Genomic DNA, 24,333 nt, shown 5'->3' on the forward strand with positions numbered 1-24,333 from the left:
TTTGATAGTGATTCATAAACACGTGCTTATGTAATGGTCGAAATCATACAATGGACTCTGCATGTATAGAGATATGTTTAAGATGGTTAGGAAAATGTTATGTTAAAGTATGTGAGAAACGATAACTTCGTGGTACGGACGCCTGAATTCTAAAGGTGGACTTTTGTATGGTATTAAATTAATATGTGTCAACGTTTGACGTGTTTGAAGTATTATTCTGTTTAACTCAATTGGATTACGTTGTGGATCGTGTAAGTGTCTGCCTATTTATACACGACAGTGAAATTATGAAAAAAACCGTTAAGAATGGCAACTAATAAATAAAATACTAAACTCGCTCCCGTGTAATATTATTTCTATGCAACTGGTGAATAGTTCGCTCGTCAAATATCAGAACTATTCACTAGTTTCATAAAATTGGTATCACACGGGAGCACGTTAAGTATTCCATATATAACGATTTTGTCTGGATGCCCTTCGGTGTAAGACAAAACTCAATTTCGTTGAAAATATTAATTAAAAGAGCTAAATACCTGTCTAAATAATGCTGCATGTGTTCGGGTGAAATCAAAATTTTACCTGTCCAGCAAGAAAATGGTAGTTGCTACCTACCATCTTCAGGTGTGTCAGGGGCACCCCCCGAGCGATGTGGGGTCTCGGTCTGATACGGTGTGTAATAACCTCAAAGTATTCAAGCAGAGCGCAAAGAACAAAAAAGAACCACGTGCACTCTTGGTCTCAACGCAAGACGTGAGTCTGTTGCACAGGAAAACCATATACTTCCTGAGTGCACAACGGTGCCATAACAGCATACTGCTTCATAATGAAGGATCTCCCCTCCAGTTTCCCTTTCCACATATAAAATAAGACTTCACTTGAAAATCGGACTTGACCAAACAAATTACAAACTTTTTCAAACCTTTGCACAGCTTAAAACACTTAACACTTAACACCTTAAGGTCCAAGTCCTAAGAAAATTAGTCTACTGGTAGAGCGTCCGCCCGGAGAGCGGAAGGTCCGGGGTTCGATCCCCGCCCGCGTCATATCAAAAGACGTTAAAAGATGGTACTTGTTGTTACCCTGTCTGGCGCTCGGCATTAAGGGGCTAACACAAGGACAGGTCGGCTCGGAGTCATTAAACTGTGTCTGAGTGGGGTATCCATGTTAAACTGCGGCATGGTATCTCAGTGTGCTAGCACTATAAATCGGCATCAGTCCGGACTAGTACAAACAGCCACACACACACACACACACACACACACACACACACACACACACACGTGCATGCACGTCACTATATAAGTGCAATAATCTTGGACGCGACGTTAAATCCCATTTCACCTCACCTCACCTCACCTAAGAAAATTAAGATCAAATACATCACCACCGAATAACCATTCCTGTTTTGTTCACATTTAGCCCAATTGTGTACATCGATGCGTTGTTTAACGCCGCACTCAGCATTATTCCAGCTATATCAAGGCGGTCTGTAAATAAAAGAGTCTGGTCCAGACAATGAAGTGATCGACATCATGAGCTCTGTAACAGCACGGTTACGTTTGTCCCCTTAAATCCACCCCCGCCCGACCCCAACCGTTTTGCTGTGTCGAGTGTATGTCAGCAATTATATGAGGATTTTACCACAGCTTCATCCGTTTTAATTTACAATGCGACAGAAATGGTACTTCCTCTCCGAGCAATGAAGATTCACAGACGCAGGCACTCTTACCACTGAACGCAGTGATTTTAATGTGCTTCCATTGAAAAATTTAAACAACGAGTATTTATTGTATTTAGAAGCACCAGTGTACGACGAGGACACAGTAATGTCTATTATTGAATGGTTTCGATCTCCATCCTCTCTCACCCCCTACCAAGCACCCCACCCGTTCACCATCGTGACGTGTCACTGGATGGGGACATACGACTAATCTGTACCGATGGTGAACGCCCGAGGCAAGGGAGGTAGCTGTCTGTAAAAGTCACCCTTGCCGAACTATGGTGAACTTTTTGGGCTCGATCGTAGGGCCGACAGTGGCTATTACGAGTTATTTCCCTTCTACATCCCTCCTATCGACCAATCAGATTTCACCTCTCATACCATTTGCATTTGCTTCAAGCAAAATGGCGGCGTGAAGACGATCTGATCAGTAATCAAGATCTTTATTGTAATAAAACGGGTCTTACTTCACGAAGAGGATCAAATCATGCGAGCACCTCGATTAAAAATATGAAAAGATTTGGAAATATCTGTTAATGCTAAGTTGACGGAAATCTGCACGGCAGTTTACGAACCGGATTTCGATTTCGTTACGCGACTTTGATTGGATTATGCATAGACTCGTTAGACCAGCCAAAATATAACTATATAATTCCAGCCTAGGTGAAAACTGGCCTTTATGGTCATAGTTCCCTTGTATCGGGAAGGTGAGGCTTCGAGTCTGACCATCCAATCCTATTTTTCGGCTCCATGCGGCAAGCATTGAGTAGTAGAATCTATTCTTAATGGTAACCCTTTTCCATATTCACATACGAGCAGATTGCTGAAAAGACATGGCTGACTCCGTAAGTAGGATAAATGAAATACAGTAAACTACGGTTATAACGAACTCAAAGGGACTACTAATTTCAGTTCGTTATAACCGTAGTTCGTTATAAGTACATATACAGCATGACTACAGCAAGTAGTCGGGACCAAAAAGTAAGTTCGTTATATCCGTCAGTTCTTTATAAGCGTGTTCGTTATAACCGTAGTTTACTGTAGAATCAAAGAAATGGAACTCGAAGTGCTCGTTGATTATACTCCCGGAATCAAGAGATTCGTGTGATTTCCCCGACTTAAACCATGTCATGGTTGATATATACTGGTTTTTATAATTTTGCATAATGACCAACAGTTGCATCAGTTTTACTTGTTTAAAATGCACAATCAGAATGGCTACTAACATCCTGACTCAGACGCCACTACAACAACACTAGTATGACGTCAGAATAATGGTTTACACACTGATAATGTAAGTCATAATTAGCCATACTTTGGTGGAGTAAAACCGGAGAGGGAATATATCACTATTGCTAACAGTTATTTGTTTGTTTCTTTGTGTGTCATTTAACGACGTACTCAGCAATATTCAAGCTTTCTGATGTCGGTCTGTAAGTAAGTACATCTGATCCAGACAATCCAGTGATTGGCATCATGAGCATCAATCTACGCAATTGGGATACGACGACATGCTTCAACCAAGTAAGATAGCATGACCACTCGATCCCGAAAAGCGCCTCTTACGACAAGAGAGGGTTGCTGAAGGCCAATTCTAACCCTGATCTTCACGGGTACTAACTGTTATTCCAACATGAGAAAGTATTTTAAGCAGACAATCGAGAAGAGGAATACACGTTCACAATAAATACCGCAAGAACTGCATTTTGGATACCATGTAAAATGGAATCCCCCAATACGGCCATAAACCACACAACTGTGTTGGAAGAACCGACCCTTGGAACTGATTTGCAGCTAATAATGTCAAGCATTTAAGCTCATATTCAAGAGAAGCACGACTGGCCTAGTCGTCTAAGGCTCCGCAATTCGCAACGTAGAGTTACGTCCCTTGGGCTCGCCAGAAACCTATGACCGTGGGTTGGAATACCGTTTTGCTCCGATTACGTTTCTTAGTTGTCAGCACCATACCCATGTTCGTGGGTTTCACCAAAGTGGTAAAAGTCTGAGACCTGCATCACTTCAGGCTTGTGGCTCTGCGGTACCTCAGATGATTGGTCCGCCCATGCCCCCGGAACACAGTTGGAGGCAGTTGGTCGTTGTTCAAATCCAACGGTCACTGATTAATGGATGTTTCATGATTTGACCTTGTAGGTCATCCCAGGGGGGTCAACGTGATCGAGCCACCCATCTTATACGTGGTGCTTATGAATATGTACCCGTGAAGATCCGGGTGAGAGGAGGTCTTCAGCAACCTTTAGAGGCGACTAACCGGATCAGGTGGCCAGGCTCGCTGACTTGGTGAATTATATAATCGTACCCAATTGCGTGGATCGAAGCCCATGCTGTCAATCACTGGATCTGTTGACAATCTAGTCCAGACTCGACTGGCACCCCTTTGGGATACATAGATATCTCCCCTCGCTATTATAGTACTGTACATACCTTTGTTGGTGGAATATTGTTTTACAAATTTAAAGTTGGCATCATGATTTTTTATCTTCATAAGGAAATAATAATGGTATATATTATTACTTACTACCACTGACCTGTTAAAATAGCTCTCACTTGCCAACTGTCATATCATTGTACCATTAGTACCAATTTTGTATTATGAAACTGCCACATAAATACACAATCTCATTAAAATCAGATCTTAGTTCTCGCTGCCGCTAAACAAAGATCTGAGGACATCCCATTACGGGTCACGTCAGACCGACCTTTCGCAAACTCTGACCGACCAATGGAATTCTGACAAGAAGTCGACGTTAGGCAATAAGAAGGCAGCTTTCTCGTGTTTTACGGCACTAATTTCAAATTGGCGACTACTCGAAACATATTTTGACAAATTCTCGCTTAAAAATTAGAAACCTGAACAAAAGAACATTCTCGAATGGCTAATATATGGTCTAGATTGTATAGGTTGAGTCGTTAAGCCCGTAACTATCGTTCGGAATACCCCGTTTTAAAGTTTTCGAGGCTGCATGATTAGAAATCACATTCCGACAGTCACTTTCATGATCTGGTAAGCGACGCTCTGATTGGTCGGATGAAAGGTCGTTCTGACGTGACCCCTAATGGGATGTCCTCAGATCTTTGTTCAGCGGTAGCGAGAACTAAGATCTGATTTTAATGAGATTGCATAAATACACTACTCAACATGTTCTGAGGACCAAAATAGCAACATTTAGTCACATATATGGCCCTTGGCAAATGTGGAGTGATATAAATACAATTACTGAATGTATCGTGTCCCACTGTGAGCGGTTTTGGTGAAATAAAGAACTTGAACTTAAACTTGAATCTAACAGTGGCGTAAAACTATACTCACTCACCACTTCATTTGTTGCAGGTTTCGTAGAGTATCGAGTGATGAGGCAGCATAAGGAAGACCCGAAATGTACATTTAAGTACGTCATCCAAAAAGACGACAACGAGCCAAAGTACGTCTTCCTCGAGGGCTGCAAGGCCGGCAAAGACCCGCTGAAGGACATCGGAACGATAGAAATGAGCCTGGATGCTGAAGACAAAATCATAGGGATCGACCTCGATGGTGACATTGTAGCCAAGAAATAAGAACTGTGGAGCCTACTTCAGTTTCACCGAGACATTCGGAACATCTCGGTTATATAGTCCGATTACTTGTCATAACTCGGTGAAGGAATCAGAAACGCCATGTTCGTATTTTAACGTTGAACCAATCTGGGGATTCTTTTTAATATCTTTCAGCAAGAATGCAACGGTTCTGGACGCATCTTCCTCACACTGTACGTTACGCCAACTTAACCGTCTGAGACAAACTTCTTCATGAACTGTGGATGATGTTGGTCGAGTGTGTTCTGAATGTGTTCTTCAGGAAACTTCTATCAATCGTCAATAAAAGTCAAGCATGGAATGATTACGATGACTCTTAATGTATATTTAAGCAGACATCGACACAGACCGATTTTACATTGCCTTAAAAATATATTAATCAAATTTGGATAGTGATAATCAGTATTTCTTTCAATTTACATATACTTGACATATTTATGAATCGGTTTTGTGCATCATTAAAAGATAAAAATTGTTCTTATCAAAAATGGAGTAGTCTATATTCAGGGAATGTATTGGGAAAAAATAAATGCCATTATGATTGTTAAAAGTGGAAATTTCATGAGAGTAACTTGCAAATACTCGACATAACATACAGGGTAAAATGTATGCACTAAATGACTATCAAATTTGAATAATTTGTAATTTGGTGTATATATTCCAAAATATCGTATACCTGTAAGCTCATAAGCTTCACTATAAGCACGATGCATGTGTTCCGTCGATGAATCTTACAAGAAACAACTGGAGCCTTTGACAAAATATAAGTGACTAACATTTCTTGTTTGTATTTCCCAGTCGAGTGAATGGACCTGGTGGTTTGCCGTATTTCCTCTAATAAACGCCCGGGGGGGGGGGGGGGGGGGGGGGGGGGTGTTAAACAAGGACCTGTATGTTAAAAAAGCAACTACTCTGCAATCCGGCCGTACGTGACAGGTGAGGTGAGGTGAGGTGAGGTGAGGTGAGATGAAATGGTACTCAACGTCGGGTCCAACATCATTGCACTTATATAGCGACGTGCATGCACGTGTGTGTGTGTAGCTGCTTGTACTAGTCCGGATTAATGCCGATTGACAGTGCTCGCCTACTGAGATACCATGCCACAGATTAACATGAACAACCCAACTCAGACACAGTATACTGACTCCGAGTCCTTGTTTTAGCCCCTTAATGCCGAACGGGAGGTAGAGTAACAACAAGTACCATCTTGTAACGTCTTTTAGTATGAAGCGGCCTGGAATCTAACCCCGGACCTTCCGCTATCCGCAGATGCTCTACCACTCGACCACGAATGCGGTCTCACGTGTGATAGAGGAACGTTACTTAGTGCAAACAAACTCGTAACTATGATGACGATACAGACACTGGGTCTCCTATTAGCACTGGTGTATAACAATGCCCGTAAACATTCACACCACGTACAATTACCATGCTGTTTATTGAAGGAAATACGGTGTTCCACTGTAAGAGAAGTAACAACAGATATTGATGAGCTGGATACAATCCATATCAAAATGTTGTCTTGTGTACATATACGTACATAATAGTTAATCTTTCCTATAATCTTTTTCCTCCCCAAAACACAATACCGACTTTAGAAGTATAAGGCTTTTGTTTTACGTCATCGAGAACAGTTCCAGGGCCTAGATTTTCGAAACGATCTTAGCCCTAAAATTATCGTAAAGTTATCGTAAAGAAATCGTAGGCTATCGTAGCCTATTTTCGAAACTATCGTAGCCCTAAGATATCTTAAGTTTGTCGTAAATCTAAGATAGCCCTATACCTGTCGTAAGTTTATTTTATCCTCATCCAAGATGGCGGTATAATTTGCTCTGGACATTTTTCATGATGAAGATGACAATGATTTGATGACAAGACCGAGGATATTCCGAGACGGAACTCGTCCCCTCGATACGCTTGACGACTTCGAGCTATTCTCCCGCTACAGATAGGTGTCGTAGCTCTGAGCGATCTGCGACAGGTTTACGATTGTTTCGAAAATCTATCTTATCTTAGTATTAGGATATCTTATCTTTGAACGTAAGTAGTTAAGATTTATCTTAGCTAAGATTGTTTCGAAAATCTAGGCCCTGATCCATAAAACAGCCACCGTAATGTGTGTAGACTTCACCCAAAGGATATGATCAATGTACTTGCTTTATCTTACCCGTTGTCACTAGGATATATGCTGCATTGGTTTTGGCAACATTACAACACTGGAGAGTTGCTGATTTTTTTACAAGCTAGTTTGATGTCATGTTCCTTGATGTAGATGTTTTCCCCTGTTATTATTATTTTAAATTATGATTCTTTTAACCACTGCAATAAATACGTTGATATATGCCTATTGTTCCTGACGTTTTATTTTCACCATATCAGCGGGCGTCGAGTAGCCTAGTGGTTAAAGCCTTCGCTCGTCACGCAGAAGATCCGGGTTCGATTCCCGACATGGGTACAATGTGTGAAGCCCATTTCTGGTGTCCCCCGCCGTGATATTGCTGGAATATTGCTAAAAGCGGCGAAAACCATACTCACTCACTCACTCACCATATCACAGCACTCGTGGTGATCCTGGGTGAGAATTGGTCCCCAGGGACAGCTGCTTGTCGAAGAGTCGATGTAGTGGTTGGGTGGTGAGGCTCGGGACTTGGTTGACTGAGTGTCATTTCGTACCCCGACGACGTCAATGGTTGCTCATAACATCAATCATTGTGTATCGTCCAGACACGATTATTTTTAAGCCGCCGTCATACAACAGGGATATTGCTCAGTGTGACTGTAAACAGCAAACAAAACTCGGTGAGGAAGACACGAGAATGAGGACGTCAATGCTGTGTTTAAAGCCTAAATGAGTAATATTATATTCAAGCCATACCATTGACGCCATTAAACATTCATGTCTGCGATTGTCTGTCAGTTGTTAATAGAATGTATATGGGTCCTCACCGTCGTCAAGATACAACACACAGTCAACCACGTCATGCCCCCATTTTACTACGACTACGAATATCCCGAATCTCCCCGAATAGGAAATTTTTCATGTTCGTAGATAAATCTGAATCATTTCTTGGGGCGGTCGGGTAGCCTAGTGGTTAAAGCGTTCGCTCGTCACGCCGAAGACACGGTTCGATTCCCGACATGGGTACAATGTGTGAAGCCCATTTCTGGTGTCCCCCGCCGTGATATTGCTGGAATATTGCTAAAAGCGGCGTAAAACTATACTCACTCACTGAATCATTTCTTGAAGTTCTTAAATGAATCTCATTTGATTCCCAAAAATTCGTACAGTTCGCGGGAGTTCGTCGAATCGACGTGAAAGTTTTTGTTTTTGGACGCCGAATTGCAATTCGTAATCCATTCGTAATTAATTCTTATGTTCCGTAACAGCCTCGGAATCGATTCCTTTGCATTCTTGGCTATTCTTAGCGATTCGTGGCTCCCAAAATGTCCTCAGCCCGAAAACATCCCGAAACAGCCACGAATGTCCCGAGTCAACTACGAATCATGTAAGAATTAAGTAAGAACAACACGATCCCCCAAGGACCAGGACCAGAGCAACACGTGGTCTCCGTTGAACCTCCATGCTGGAAATGATGGGTTGGGCAGCCTTTCGGGACCCAAGAACATGCCGAAGTGTCAGGAAAAGTACCGATTTTCGCAAATTATTCGTAAATATGTCGTATTAGTCGTATATTATTCGTTGTGATCGTCCTGCTTTCGTACATGCATTCGGCATATTCGTAACTTAGTCGTAGGTGATTCTTACAATTCGTGCATGATCCGTACATGAATCTTGTAATTCGTACATGTTTCTTAACCCATTCCTGGCATTCTTCACATTTTTCCACCCCATTAGCCACGAGTTTTCGTAACTCCGTCGTACGTTTGCCCTAACTTCTTGGTACCTCCTACCGATTCTCTACGAAAGTTTGCATTATTGGTCGAATCATCACGAATTTCGAAAGTTTCCGATTCGGGTTGATTCGGGATATATTAGTGCTCATAGTGAAAGGGGGGGGGGGGGGGGGGGGCATACACGTTGTCACAATACAATCCTTGTTTGTGTGTCTCTTGGTTCGGCTTGTTTGTTTGTTTGTTTGTTTGTTTGTTCACGCCGCACTCAGCAATATTCCCGCTATATCATGGCGGTCTGTAAATAATCAAATTTGGACCAGACAATCCAGTGATGGATATCATGAGCATCCACGCACTTGGGATACGATCACATGCATCAACCAAGTCAGCGAGCCTGACCACCTGATCCCGTTGGTCGCGAAAGGACAAGCATAGTCGCCTCTGACGGCAAGCATGGGTTGCTGAAGACCTATTCTACCCCGGACCTTCACGGGTCGACAGTTCCCCTTGAAGGAAGGATAGATGCACCCACATATTCCTCCTCATTGCCAGAGCAGGGGATGCATATTAACACACTCACAACATGCAACGAAAAACAACCTGTAGACAGACAAAGGGAATTTCGCGCATTTTTAGGTTGTAAACTTTTGAAACTGAGCTATTTATTTTAAAATCTGGTTTATGGTAGGATTCAAATTTTGTATTTTCAAATCACACAACAGTTTTCCTACCATGCGACGGCGGCATGAAAACAAACCAGACACACAAGTGACACCAGTAGCTCAGTCACACGTCAGCACAGTCTGGGACAGTTTTAATATCTGGCCAAACATTACTTTCATGACTGACTCCGCATAATTGATAACAAGACACTTGCACCGTTGGCTTCAGCTGTTACATCAGCTTAATGGCCACACTCTAATCTTGTTATTGGGTCCATTCGTCATGAAGGCTGACAGAAGTGACTGAAACGGTCATAAAATATTCACAAACTCATTCCTTGAAGCACAAATATTTTGCAGATGTTTTCTCCCCTCAGCAGTGGCTTCAGTGTTAGTATCTTAGGCAGAAAAATATAACCGTACTTCGTTCAGTTCTGTAATTGATAGGAAATTATTCTTGTAAACACTCTTAACATTGGTGCTAGTAACACAAAAAAGTAGTTGGTTGGTTTGTTGATTTGTTGTTTAACGCCGCACTCAGCAATATTCCAGCTATATGACGGCGGTCTGTAAAAAATCGAGTCTGGACCAGACAATCCAGTGATTAATGTCATGAGCATCGATGACATGCCTCAACCAAGTCAGCGAGCTTGACCACCCGATCCCGTTAGTCGCCTTTTACGGCAAGCATGGGTTGCTGAAGACCTATTCTACCCCGGAATCTTCACGGGTTTGTCGCCAGCGGCAATATGTGCCCGGCGACAATATATGCCGTAACACGAATAGTGTCCATACCACAGGCCAAAGCAGGGGCGTAGCTAGATGAATTTTAAATGTTAGCAATCATATTGCAGTACTTATTCTTAAATACTCATGACGCTGATCTAACACCAAGACAAGCAGGACAGTACAACGTACCTAAAACCCGACCCGTGAAGATTCCGGGGTAGAATAGGTCTTCAGCAACCCATGCTTGCCGTAAAAGGTGACTATGCTTGTCGTAAAAGGCGACTAAGGGGATCGGGTGGTCAGGCTCGCTGACTTGGTTAATGCATGTCATCGATCCCAATTGCGTGGATCGATGCTCATGATGTCAATCACTGGATTGTCTGGTCCAGACTCGATTATTTACAGACCGCCGCCATATAGCTGGAATATTGCTGAGTGCGGCGTTAAACAACCAACCAACCAACCAACCAACCTAAAACCCAGATATCACGACATATCCTTACCATGTTCTGGTCGACATAACCCATTTTAAGTATAAAACAGTTTGATTATTGTTACCAAACCCACGTATCCTCATAAAATATAAATAGTCAATGCAAGAGAATAACCACTCTAGATTATCCACCGAAACAGATTCCATTTGGCGTGAAGGGAAAAAAAGGTGAAAATTACATTGACGACCATTGACCAATGGACCACTGAAAATGAGTTATGACACCGGTTTTTCGCGAAAAGCGTAAAGGAAATGTAACAAGCAAACAACAACATTGAACCAACTCATCAACAACAAATTTGACACTGGTAGGCGGGTCAACATGTAAATCAACAAAAGCTCATGTAACTATAACGCACGACTGAAAAAAGAGCGCACTAAAGCAGTTTTTTATTTAATTATTTATTTTATTTTATCTTTGTAACGATTTCAAAGTGTAAGCACTTGCACTTTTGCTACGTGGTAGCTATGCCACTGCAAAGATTTCATAGCATTACCCTGAAGTTTCCGGACTTTTACAGTCAATTATCTCCCTTGCCTTGGGAAGCTGCTAATGGTGATGCCTTAAGCTTTATCCCACTGACAAGGCATATTCTATGAAATAGGTTTCAAAACGATAGGCTGAAAACTCAATAAACAATAAATTATAACTTCTAACTGAACTACGGGAAAAAACAGTGTAGTCAGCAATATCTGATCTCTAGAAGGCTGTGAGGAACTTTGCAACATCATAGTTGTTTTACAGGGAAATATGGACCTCAGTGGATAGTAGATGTATTTAGGACCCGTGAAGGCCCGGGGATGAGTAGGTCTTTAGCTACCCATGCTTACCGAAAACGGTAATTAAACCAAGCACAATGATTCTAAAACCCCATGGATCTAAACACCTTGGGCCCTTAAGGGTTTATTCCACCCGTAAAGATCCGGGGTAGAACAGGTCTTCAGCAACCCATGCTTGCCGTAAAAGACGACTATGCTTGTCGTAAGAGGAGACTAACGGGATCGGGTGGTCAGGTTCGCTGACTTCGTTGATGCAGGTCATCGTATCCCAATTGCGTGAATCGATGCTCATGATGTCAATTCCCTGGTTTGTCTGGTCCAGACTGGCTTAATTGCAGACCGCCGCCACATAGCTGCAATATTCCTGAGCGCGGCGTTAAGCAACAAACAAACAAACAAAACATGTATTTAGCTACTTTGCAGTGACATGCAATATGTCAGCTGCTTACAGGGCTGTAGGGAACTTATCAGTATCTCAGTGGCTTTCAATGGTTGTAAAGACCTTAGGAGTATCGCAGGTGCTTTATGGGGTTGTAAAGACCTTAGTCAGGAGTCCCTTAGCTGTTTTAAAGGGTTGTAAAGACCTTAGTCAGCAGGATCTCAGTTGCTTTCAGCGGTTGTAAAGACCTTAGTCAGGAGTATCGCAGCTGCTTTATAGGTTTGTAAAGATCTTGGTCAGCAGTATCTCGGTTGCTTTCAAGGGTTGAAAAGACCTTAGTTGGCAGTATCTCAGCTGCTTTGAAGGGTTGTAAAGACCTTAGTCAGCAGTATCTGAGCTGCGTTAATTGGTTGTGAAGACCTTAGTCAGCAATATCTCAGCTGCTTTAAAGGGTTGTAAAGACCTTAGTCAGCAGTATCTGAGCTGCTTTGAATGGTTGTAAAGCCCTTAGTCAGCAGTATCTCAGCTCCTAAGAAGGGTTGTAAAGACCCTAGTCAGCAGTATCTCAGCTCCTAAGAAGGGTTTTAAAGACTGTAGTCACCAGTATCTAAGCTGCTTTAAAGGGTTGTAAAGCCCTTAGTCAGCAGTATCTCAGCTCCTAAGAAGGGTTTTAAAGACTGTAGTCACCAGTATCTAAGCTGCTTTAAAGGGTTGTAAAGACCTTAGTCAGCAGTATATCAGCTCCTAAGAAGGGTTGTAAAGACCTCAGTCAGCAGGATCTCAGAAGCTTTCAAGGGTTGTAAAGGCCTTAGCAGTGTCTCAGCTGCTTTGAAAGGTTGAAAAGACCCTAGTCAGCAATATCACAGCTGCTTCAATGAGTTGTAAAGACCTTAGCCAGCAGTATCCCAGCTTTTTTAAGGTTAAGGGGTTGTGAAGCCCTTAGCAATATCTCAGCTGCTTCAATGGGTTGTAAAGACCTTAGCCAGCAGTATCTCAGCTTCTTTAAGGTTAAGGGGTTGTAAAGACCTTAGCAATATCACAGCTGCTTCAATGGGTTGTAAAGACCTTAGCCAGCAGTATCCCAGCTTTTTTAAGGTTAAGGGGTTGTGAAGACCTTAGCAATATCACAGCTGCTTCAATGGGTTGTAAAGACCTTAGCCAGCAGTACCCCAGCTTTTTTAAGGTTAAGGGGTTGTGAAGACCTTAGCAATATCTCAGCTGCTTCAATGGGTTGTAAAGACCTTAGCCAGCAGTACCCCAGCTTTTTTAAGGTTAAGGGGTTGTGAAGACCTTAGCAATATCTCAGCTGCTTCAATGGGTTGTAAAGACCTTAGCCAGCAGTATCCCAGCTTTTTTAAGGTTAAGGGGTTGTGAAGACCTTAGCAATATCTCAGCTGCTTCAATGGGTTGTAAGGACCTAGTCAGCAGTATCTCAGCTACTCTACAGACTGTGAAGAGCTTGATTAGCATAGTGCTGCATATTCAGCAATATTAATGAGCAATATCTCAACAATGTTGCAATTTGGATCAGGCCTAGTAGTGATAAAAAAATCAATGGGTATTTCATATTAAGTGTTTTATTAGAAAAATATACATAACAGGATGAACTTATGTCGATCCTAAAATTTGCTGCAACCATCATGCATTATCGGAACAAACAAAACATGTGAGGGAACAGCTGCGATGGACTACAATCAACAGTCACAACTGCATTGTCAGAAATAGAAAGAAATGTGTGTTTGGTGAAAGCCATGAGTGCGTGCAAATCACTGACAAACATAGAAACATGATCAGTGCTAATCTGGAACTCAAAACTCATTGTCACTGGATTCTGGGATGACCAAGGGTCACAACTCTGTACAGCAAATTGCAAGGCTTTTGCAAACTGGGCCCTGCCATGACGAGCTTGGTCGGCAATATCTCAGCTATACTCTACAGAGTGTGAAGAGCTGGATCAGCGATCCCAGAAGTCCCTAGTCAGCAATAAAGTACTCATTTGGGGACTCAAAACCCCGGCGTTCAACACGCCACAGAGCAACACCATAACCCCTCTGACTAGATGGAAGGAATTATATCAGATTCAATACAAACACTTTACATGTAGAAGTTTGAAATGCTGTCATCAGGGAAATATTGCAGTCAGAAATACAATTGGGGAGGGCTAACAGCAAAGGGTGTAAAAAAATGGTTTGGTTCAATGTTTATAGATGAAAACAAAATTATAAATTTGAACATTATTTAGGGACTGTGTCATTTATGATAGGTAGGGGGTTGGGTCATAAAAAATATGTTACATAAAATGGGTGTAGGGTCGGCAAAATATGATGCCTAATCCCACTGCCCCCCCCCCCCCCCCCCCCATTAAATGGCCACACCCTAATATGGAAGGAACTGCATTGACTGCAAATGTTCCACATGTATAAACCAAAAGTGTAACAAATCTTGAGTGATATCTGAACATGAAGTGATACAGCATGTTGACTCACTTGTCAGCAGTAATATATTGCAATAATTGATTATCTGACGCTCATGTGTTTGTCTTGCCCAAACACACATCCACTTTAATAATGCATGCAAAATACAACACTGTCTCAGAGTCGTGCAGAGCTGAAAACGGTAACGCTGAGTCATCTGACTTTATAGTTTGGCAAACCACTAAATACTTAAATCATGCAGTGCAAACACAGTGAGTGGTCATATATATTTCATCAAAATGGCTGCTGTTAAAATCGAAAAATTGTGGCTGTAATAAAATCATCATTGCTGCACACATTAACAAGGCCATAGAAGGAAATTGGCACTTTAGCATGCTTGCCACATCTTCACACTGGATATGACATCATTTTGGTTATTATTTCTGGTTTAATATTGTCCTGAATGTTAACTGTGTGGTCACTCACTGTGTGTCTGAGACATCACCACAACACAGATGATTTGTGATTCACTTCCCTACATAAAATTAAATCAAAATATTTTTAGAGCAACCAAATACAGTGTAAAAGTGTACAAGGTCTGAATGAGCTGTAGGTCAGTTTGAGTAATGATAATTTATTAGGGAAATGAGGAGACCAGCGAAAAGGTATGTAGTTCACCGAAATCAGAATTTGGACCGATTCCACTGTATGATCTTCTTTCTATTTCTGACAATATTTCATACACCAAATATGGCACAATGAAGGTAAAGAGATGAGACACAATTCAGACTACACTGCAAACAGAACATGGATTATTTGGTTAATAAATAATGAAACATTTCATCAGTACAACACACAACCTCTCATCACCATACCATATGCATACACATTTGTTAGTGTTAAATAAGGGTGATACGATACAACGCAAATCTTGGCCCTCGTTCCATACATTTGAGTCTGTATTGTGATACGGAACAGTACTAAATACACATTTTTACATAAGTAACAAAAGAACAACCGTATGCTGCTACACGAGGTGTGTGCTGTTTATAAACTTGATGTCCTACAAGTGATAGAACAGGCTTCAACATTGCTAGTACCATTGACTCTCATGTAAGTCATGTGTGTTTTCATTTTTTATACATATTTTGTGCTTCTTGGGCATTGAGATAGGTATCATATCGTGAGCAGGGTATGGGCATACGTATCGTATCATCACAATATTCCTGCTTTATGGTGGCGGTCTGTAAATAATTGAATCTGGACCAGACAATCCAGTGATTGACATCATAACCATCGATCTCTGCAATTGTGACACAATGACATTCATCAACGAAGTCAGCGAGCCTGACCACCCGATGCTGTTAATCACCTCTTACGATAAGCATGGGTTAGAAAGTTTGTTACAAGGAAGAGAAGTCAGGTTCATTTCAAAAGACTGACACCTATTTTAACAGTGTGGCCTAATCTGGTTGTGTAGATGGCTTTGTACTGAAGTGGTGTTGTGTCCAGTCCTTGATCGGGGTATGTCCACGTCCAGTGCCTCAGTAGATGCTGCTGCCGAACTTGTGGAAGAGAACTGTGACGTGTCTCTTGAGTGGGTCCACCACCAGGTAGGAGAAGTTCTGTTCATGGAGAGTGTCGGCTGGGTAGTACATGTTCTCCTTCTCATCCTGCAGAGAAAGCAAACAGGGCATTACAACGATGTGGACCTGACTCACACTTCACACAGCATTACAGCAATGTGGATGTGACTCACACCTCACACAGCATTACAGCAATGTGGATGTGACTCACACCTCACACAGCATTACAGCAATGGGACCTGACTCACACCTCACACAGCATTACAGCAATGGGGACCTGACTCACACCTCACACAGCATTACAGCAATGTGGACCTGACTCACACCTCACACAGCATTACAGCAATGTGGACCTGACTCACACCTCACACAGCATTACAGCAATGTGGACCTGACTCACACGTCACACAGCATTACAACAATGTGGATGCGACTCACACCTGACACAGCATTACAACAATGTGGACCTAACTCACACCTCACACAGCATTACAGCAATGTGGACCTGACTCACACGTCACACAGCATTACAGCAATGTGGATGTGACTCACACCTGACACAGCATTACAGCAATGTGGACCTGACTCACACCTGACACAGTATTACAGCAATGTGGACCTGACTCACACCTGACACAGTATTACAGCAATGTGGACCTGACTCACACCTCACACAGCATTACAGCAATGTGGACCTGACTCACACCTCACACAGCATTACAATAATGTGGACCTGACACACAGCTCACACAGCATTACAGCAATGTGGACCTGACTCACACCTCACAGCATTACAGCAATGTGGACCTGACTCACACCTGACACAGTATTACAGCAATGTGGACCTGACTCACACCTCACACAGCATTACAGCAATGTGGACCTGACTCACACCTCACACAGCATTACAGCAATGTGGACCTGACTCACACCTCACACAGCATTACAGCAATGTGGACCTGACTCACACCTCACACAGCATTACAGCAATGTGGACCTGACTCACACCTCACACAGCATTACAGCAATGTGGACCTGACTCACACGTCACACAGCATTACAGCAATGTGGATGTGACTCACACCTGACACAGCATTACAACAATGTGGACCTAACTCACACCTCACACAGCATTACAGCAATGTGGACCTGACTCACACGTCACACAGCATTACAGCAATGTGGATGTGACTCACACCTGACACAGCATTACAACAATGTGGACGTGACTCACACCTCACACAGCATTACAGCAATGTGGACCTGACTCACACGTCACACAGCATTACAGCAATGTGGATGTGACTCACACCTGACACAGCATTACAGCAATGTGGACCTGACTCACACCTGACACAGTATTACAGCAATGTGGACCTGACTCACACCTGACACAGTATTACAGCAATGTGGACCTGACTCACACCTCACACAGCATTACAGCAATGTGGACCTAACTCACACCTCACACAGCATTACAATAATGTGGACCTGACACACAGCTCACACAGCATTACAGCAATGTGGACCTGACTCACACCTCACAGCATTACAGCAATGTGGACCTGACTCACACCTGACACAGTATTACATCAATGTGGACCTGACTCACACCTCACAGAGCATTACAGCAATGTGGACCTGACTCACACCTCACACAGCATTACAGCAATGTGGACCTGACTCACACCTCACACAGCATTACAGCAATGTGGACCTGACTCACACCTCACACAGCATTACAGCAATGTGGACCTGACTCACACCTCACACAGCATTACAGCAATGTGGATGTGACTCACACCTGACACAGCATTACATCAATGTGGACCTGACTCACACCTGACACAGCATTACAGCAATGTGGATGTGACTCACACCTCACACAGCATTACAGCAATGTGGACCTGACTCACACCTGACACAGCATTACAGCAATGTGGACCTGACTCACACCTCACACAGCATTACAGCAATGTGGATGTGACTCACACCTCACACAGCATTACAGCAATGTGGACCTGACTCACACCTGACACAGCATTACATCAATGTGGACCTGACTCACACCTGACACAGTATTACAGCAATGTGGACCTGACTCACACCTGACACAGTATTACAGCAATGTGGACCTGACTCACACCTGACACAGCATTACAGCAATGTGGACCTGACTCACACCTCACACAGCATTACAACAATGTGGACCTGACACACAGCTCACACAGCATTACAGCAATGTGGACCTGACACACCTCACAGCATTACAGCAATGTGGACCTGACTCACACCTGACACAGTATTACATCAATGTGGACCTGACTCACACCTCACAGAGCATTACAGCAATGTGGACCTGACTCACACCTCACACAGCATTACAGCAATGTGGACCTGACTCACACCTCACACAGTATTACAGCAATGTGGACCTGACTCACACCTCACACAGCATAACAGCAATGTGGACCTGACTCAGATGTCACGCAGCATTACAGCAATGTGGATGTGACTCACACCTGACACAGCATTACAGCAATGTGGACCTGACTCACACCTGACACAGTATTACATCAATGTGGACCTGACTCACACCTCACAGAGCATTACAGCAATGTGGACCTGACTCACACCTCACACAGCATTACAGCAATGTGGACCTGACTCACACCTCACACAGTATTACAGCAATGTGGACCTGACTCACACCTCACACAGCATAACAGCAATGTGGACCTGACTCAGATGTCACGCAGCATTACAGCAATGTGGATGTGACTCACACCTGACACAGCATTACAGCAATGTGGACCTGACTCACACCTGACACAGTATTACAGCAATGTGGACCTGACTCACACCTCACACAGCATTACAGCAATGTGGACCTGACTCACACCTCACACAGCATTACAATAATGTGGACCTGACACACAGCTCACACAGCATTACAGCAATGTGGACCTGACTCACACCTCACAGCATTACAGCAATGTGGACCTGACTCACACCTGACACAGTATTACAGCAATGTGGACCTGACTCACACCTCACACAGCATTACAGCAATGTGGACCTGACTCACACCTCACACAGCATTACAGCAATGGGGACCTGACTCACACCTCACACAGCATTACAGCAATGTGGACCTGACTCACACCTCACACAGCAGTACAGCAATGTGGACCTGACTCACACCTCACACAGCATTACAGCAATGTGGACCTGACTCACACGTCACACAGCATTACAGCAATGTGGATGTGACTCACACCTGACACAGCATTACAACAATGTGGACCTAACTCACACCTCACACAGCATTACAGCAATGTGGACCTGACTCACACGTCACACAGCATTACAGCAATGTGGATGTGACTCACACCTGACACAGCATTACAGCAATGTGGACCTGACTCACACCTGACACAGTATTACAGCAATGTGGACCTGACTCACACCTGACACAGTATTACAGCAATGTGGACCTGACTCACACCTCACACAGCATTACAGCAATGTGGACCTGACTCACACCTCACACAGCATTACAATAATGTGGACCTGACACACAGCTCACACAGCATTACAGCAATGTGGACCTGACTCACACCTCACAGCATTACAGCAATGTGGACCTGACTCACACCTGACACAGTATTACATCAATGTGGACCTGACTCACACCTCACAGAGCATTACAGCAATGTGGACCTGACTCACACCTCACACAGCATTACAGCAATGTGGACCTGACTCACACCTCACACAGCATTACAGCAATGTGGACCTGACTCACACCTCACACAGCATTACAGCAATGTGGACCTGACTCACACGTCACACAGCATTACAGCAATGTGGATGTGACTCACACCTGACACAGCATTACAGCAATGTGGACCTAACTCACACCTCACACAGCATTACAGCAATGTGGACCTGACTCACACGTCACACAGCATTACAGCAATGTGGATGTGACTCACACCTGACACAGCATTACATCAATGTGGACCTGACTCACACCTGACACAGCAATACAGCAATGTGGATGTGACTCACACCTCACACAGCATTACAGCAATGTGGACCTGACTCACACCTGACACAGCATTACAGCAATGTGGACCTGACTCACACCTCACACAGCATTACAGCAATGTGGATGTGACTCACACCTCACACAGCATTACAGCAATGTGGACCTGACTCACACCTGACACAGCATTACATCAATGTGGACCTGACTCACACCTGACACAGTATTACAGCAATGTGGACCTGACTCACACCTGACACAGTATTACAGCAATGTGGACCTGACTCACACCTGACACAGCATTACAGCAATGTGGACCTGACTCACACCTCACACAGCATTACAACAATGTGGACCTGACACACAGCTCACACAGCATTACAGCAATGTGGACCTGACACACCTCACAGCATTACAGCAATGTGGACCTGACTCACACCTGACACAGTATTACATCAATGTGGACCTGACTCACACCTCACAGAGCATTGCAGCAATGTGGACCTGACTCACACCTCACACAGCAATACAGCAATGTGGACCTGACTCACACCTCACACAGTATTACAGCAATGTGGACCTGACTCACACCTCACACAGCATTACAGCAATGTGGACCTGACTCACACGTCACACAGCATTACAGCAATGTGGATGTGACTCACACCTGACACAGCATTACAGCAATGTGGACCTGACTCACACCTGACACAGTATTACAGCAATGTGGACCTGACTCACACCTGACACAGCATTACAGCAATGTGGACCTGACTCACACGTCACACAGCATTACAGCAATGTGGATGTGACTAACACCTGACACAGCATTACAACAATGTGGACCTAACTCACACCTCACACAGCATTACAGCAATGTGGACCTGACTCACACCTCACACAGCATTACAGCAATGTGGACCTGACTCACACCTCACACAGCATTACAGCAATGTGGACCTGACTCACACCTCACACAGCATTACAGCAATGTGGACCTGACTCACACCTCACACAGCATTACAGCAATGTGGACCTGACTCACACGTCACACAGCATTACAGCAATGTGGATGTGACTCACACCTGACACAGCATTACAACAATGTGGACCTAACTCACACCTCACACAGCATTACAGCAATGTGGACCTGACTCACACGTCACACAGCATTACAGCAATGTGGATGTGACTCACACCTGACACAGCATTACAACAATGTGGACCTAACTCACACCTCACACAGCATTACAGCAATGTGGACCTGACTCACACGTCACACAGCATTACAGCAATGTGGATGTGACTCACACCTGACACAGCATTACAGCAATGTGGACCTGACTCACACCTGACACAGTATTACAGCAATGTGGACCTGACTCACACCTGAGACAGTATTACAGCAATGTGGACCTGACTCACACCTCACACAGCATTACAGCAATGTGGACCTGACTCACACCTCACACAGCATTACAATAATGTGGACCTGACACACAGCTCACACAGCATTACAGCAATGTGGACCTGACTCACACCTCACAGCATTACAGCAATGTGGACCTGACTCACACCTGACACAGTATTACATCAATGTGGACCTGACTCACACCTCACAGAGCATTACAGCAATGTGGACCTGACTCACACCTCACACAGCATTACAGCAATGTGGACCTGACTCACACGTCACACAGCATTACAGCAATGTGGATGTGACTCACACCTCACACAGCATTACAGCAATGTGGACCTGACTCACACGTCACACAGCATTACAGCAATGTGGATGTGACTCACACCTGACACAGAATTACAGCAATGTGGACCTGACTCACACCTCACACAGCATTACAGCAATGTGGACCTGACTCACACGTCACACAGCATTACAGCAATGTGGATGTGACTCACACCTGACACAGTATTACAGCAATGTGGACCTGACTCACACGTCACACAGCATTACAGCAATGTGGATGTGACTCACACCTGACACAGCATTACATCAATGTTGACCTGACTCACACCTGACACAGCATTACAGCAATGTGGATGTGACTCACACCTCACACAGCATTACAGCAATGTGGACCTGACTCACACCTGACACAGCATTACAGCAATGTGGACCTGACTCACACCTCACACAGCATTACAGCAATGTGGATGTGACTCACACCTCACACAGCATTACAGCAATGTGGACCTGACTCACACCTGACACAGTATTACATCAATGTGGACCTGACTCACACCTCACAGAGCATTGCAGCAATGTGGACCTGACTCACACCTCACACAGTATTACAGCAATGTGGACATGACTCACACCTCACACAGCATTACAGCAATGTGGACCTGACTCACACGTCACACAGCATTACAGCAATGTGGATGTGACTCACACCTGACACAGCATTACAGCAATGTGGACCTGACTCACACCTGACACAGTATTACAGCAATGTGGACCTGACTCACACCTGACACAGCATTACAGCAATGTGGACCTGACTCACACGTCACACAGCATTACAGCAATGTGGATGTGACTAACACCTGACACAGCATTACAACAATGTGGACCTAACTCACACCTCACACAGCATTACAGCAATGTGGACCTGACTCACATCTCACACAGCATTACAGCAATGTGGACCTGACTCACACCTCACACAGCATTACAGCAATGTGGACCTGACTCACACCTCACACAGCATTACAGCAATGTGGACCTGACTCACACCTCACACAGCATTACAGCAATGTGGACCTGACTCACACGTCACACAGCATTACAGCAATGTGGATGTGACTCACACCTGACACAGTATTACAGCAATGTGGACCTGACTCACACCTCACACAGCATTACAGCAATGTGGACCTGACTCACACGTCACACAGCATTACAGCAATGTGGATGTGACTCACACCTGACACAGCATTACAGCAATGTGGACCTGACTCACACCTGACACAGCATTACAGCAATGTGGATGTGACTCACACCTCACACAGCATTACAGCAATGTGGACCTGACTCACACCTGACACAGCATTACAGCAATGTGGACCTGACTCACACCTCACACAGCATTACAGCAATGTGGATGTGACTCACACCTCACACAGCATTACAGCAATGTGGACCTGACTCACACCTCACACAGCATTACAGCAATGTGGACCTGACTCACACCTCACACAGTATTACAATAATGTGGACCTGACACATAGCTCACACAGCATTACAGCAATGTGGACCTGACTCACACCTCACAGCATTACATCAATGTGGACCTGACTCACACCTCACACAGCATTACAGCAATGTGGACCTGACTCACACCTCACACAGCATTACAGCAATGTGGACCTGACTCACACCTCACACAGCATTACAGCAATGTGGACCTGACTCACACGTCACACAGCATTACAGCAATGTGGATGTGACTCACACCTGACACAGTATTACAGCAATGTGGACCTGACTCACACCTCACACAGCATTACAGCAATGTGGACCTGACTCACACGTCACACAGCATTACAGCAATGTGGATGTGACTCACACCTGACACAGCATTACAGCAATGTGGACCTGACTCACACCTGACACAGCATTACAGCAATGTGGATGTGACTCACACCTCACACAGCATTACAGCAATGTGGACCTGACTCACACCTGACACAGCATTACAGCAATGTGGACCTGACTCACACGTCACACAGCATTACAGCAATGTGGATGTGACTCACACCTCACACAGCATTACAGCAATGTGGACCTGACTCACACCTGACACAGCATTACATCAATGTGGACCTGACTCACACCTGACACAGTATTACAGCAATGTGGACCTGACTCACACCTGACACAGTATTACAGCAATGTGGACCTGACTCACACCTCACACAGCATTACAGCAATGTGGACCTGACTCACACCTCACACAGTATTACAATAATGTGGACCTGACACATAGCTCACACAGCATTACAGCAATGTGGACCTGACTCACACCTGACACAGCATTACATCAATGTGGACC

At 44.1% G+C, this 24,333-nt stretch overlaps 2 protein-coding genes across 2 annotated transcripts in view; one reads left to right on the forward strand and one right to left on the reverse strand.

The window, feature by feature from the left end:
* The window catches only part of LOC124111072, a 71,080-nt gene extending 63,426 nt beyond the window's left edge, over positions 1 to 7,654 (forward strand). The window contains exon 3 of the mRNA XM_046470622.2: positions 5,070 to 7,654. Within this exon, the coding sequence (XP_046326578.1) occupies positions 5,070 to 5,293 (224 nt within the window). The 3' untranslated portion in view covers positions 5,294 to 7,654. The remainder of the gene's footprint in view (positions 1 to 5,069) is intronic.
* A 6,116-nt stretch (positions 7,655 to 13,770) lies between these two features.
* Positions 13,771 to 24,333, reverse strand: part of LOC124111071 (cilia- and flagella-associated protein 300-like) — a 63,855-nt gene continuing 53,292 nt past the window's right edge. The window contains exon 7 of the mRNA XM_046470620.2: positions 13,771 to 16,296. Coding sequence (XP_046326576.2) covers positions 16,168 to 16,296 — 129 coding nt within the window. The 3' untranslated portion in view covers positions 13,771 to 16,167. The remainder of the gene's footprint in view (positions 16,297 to 24,333) is intronic.

Source organism: Haliotis rufescens, unplaced genomic scaffold, assembly GCF_023055435.1.
Source record: "Haliotis rufescens isolate VD_foot unplaced genomic scaffold, xgHalRufe1.0.p SCAF_9, whole genome shotgun sequence".
In the NCBI taxonomy this organism is placed as follows: Eukaryota; Metazoa; Mollusca; class Gastropoda; order Lepetellida; family Haliotidae; genus Haliotis; species Haliotis rufescens.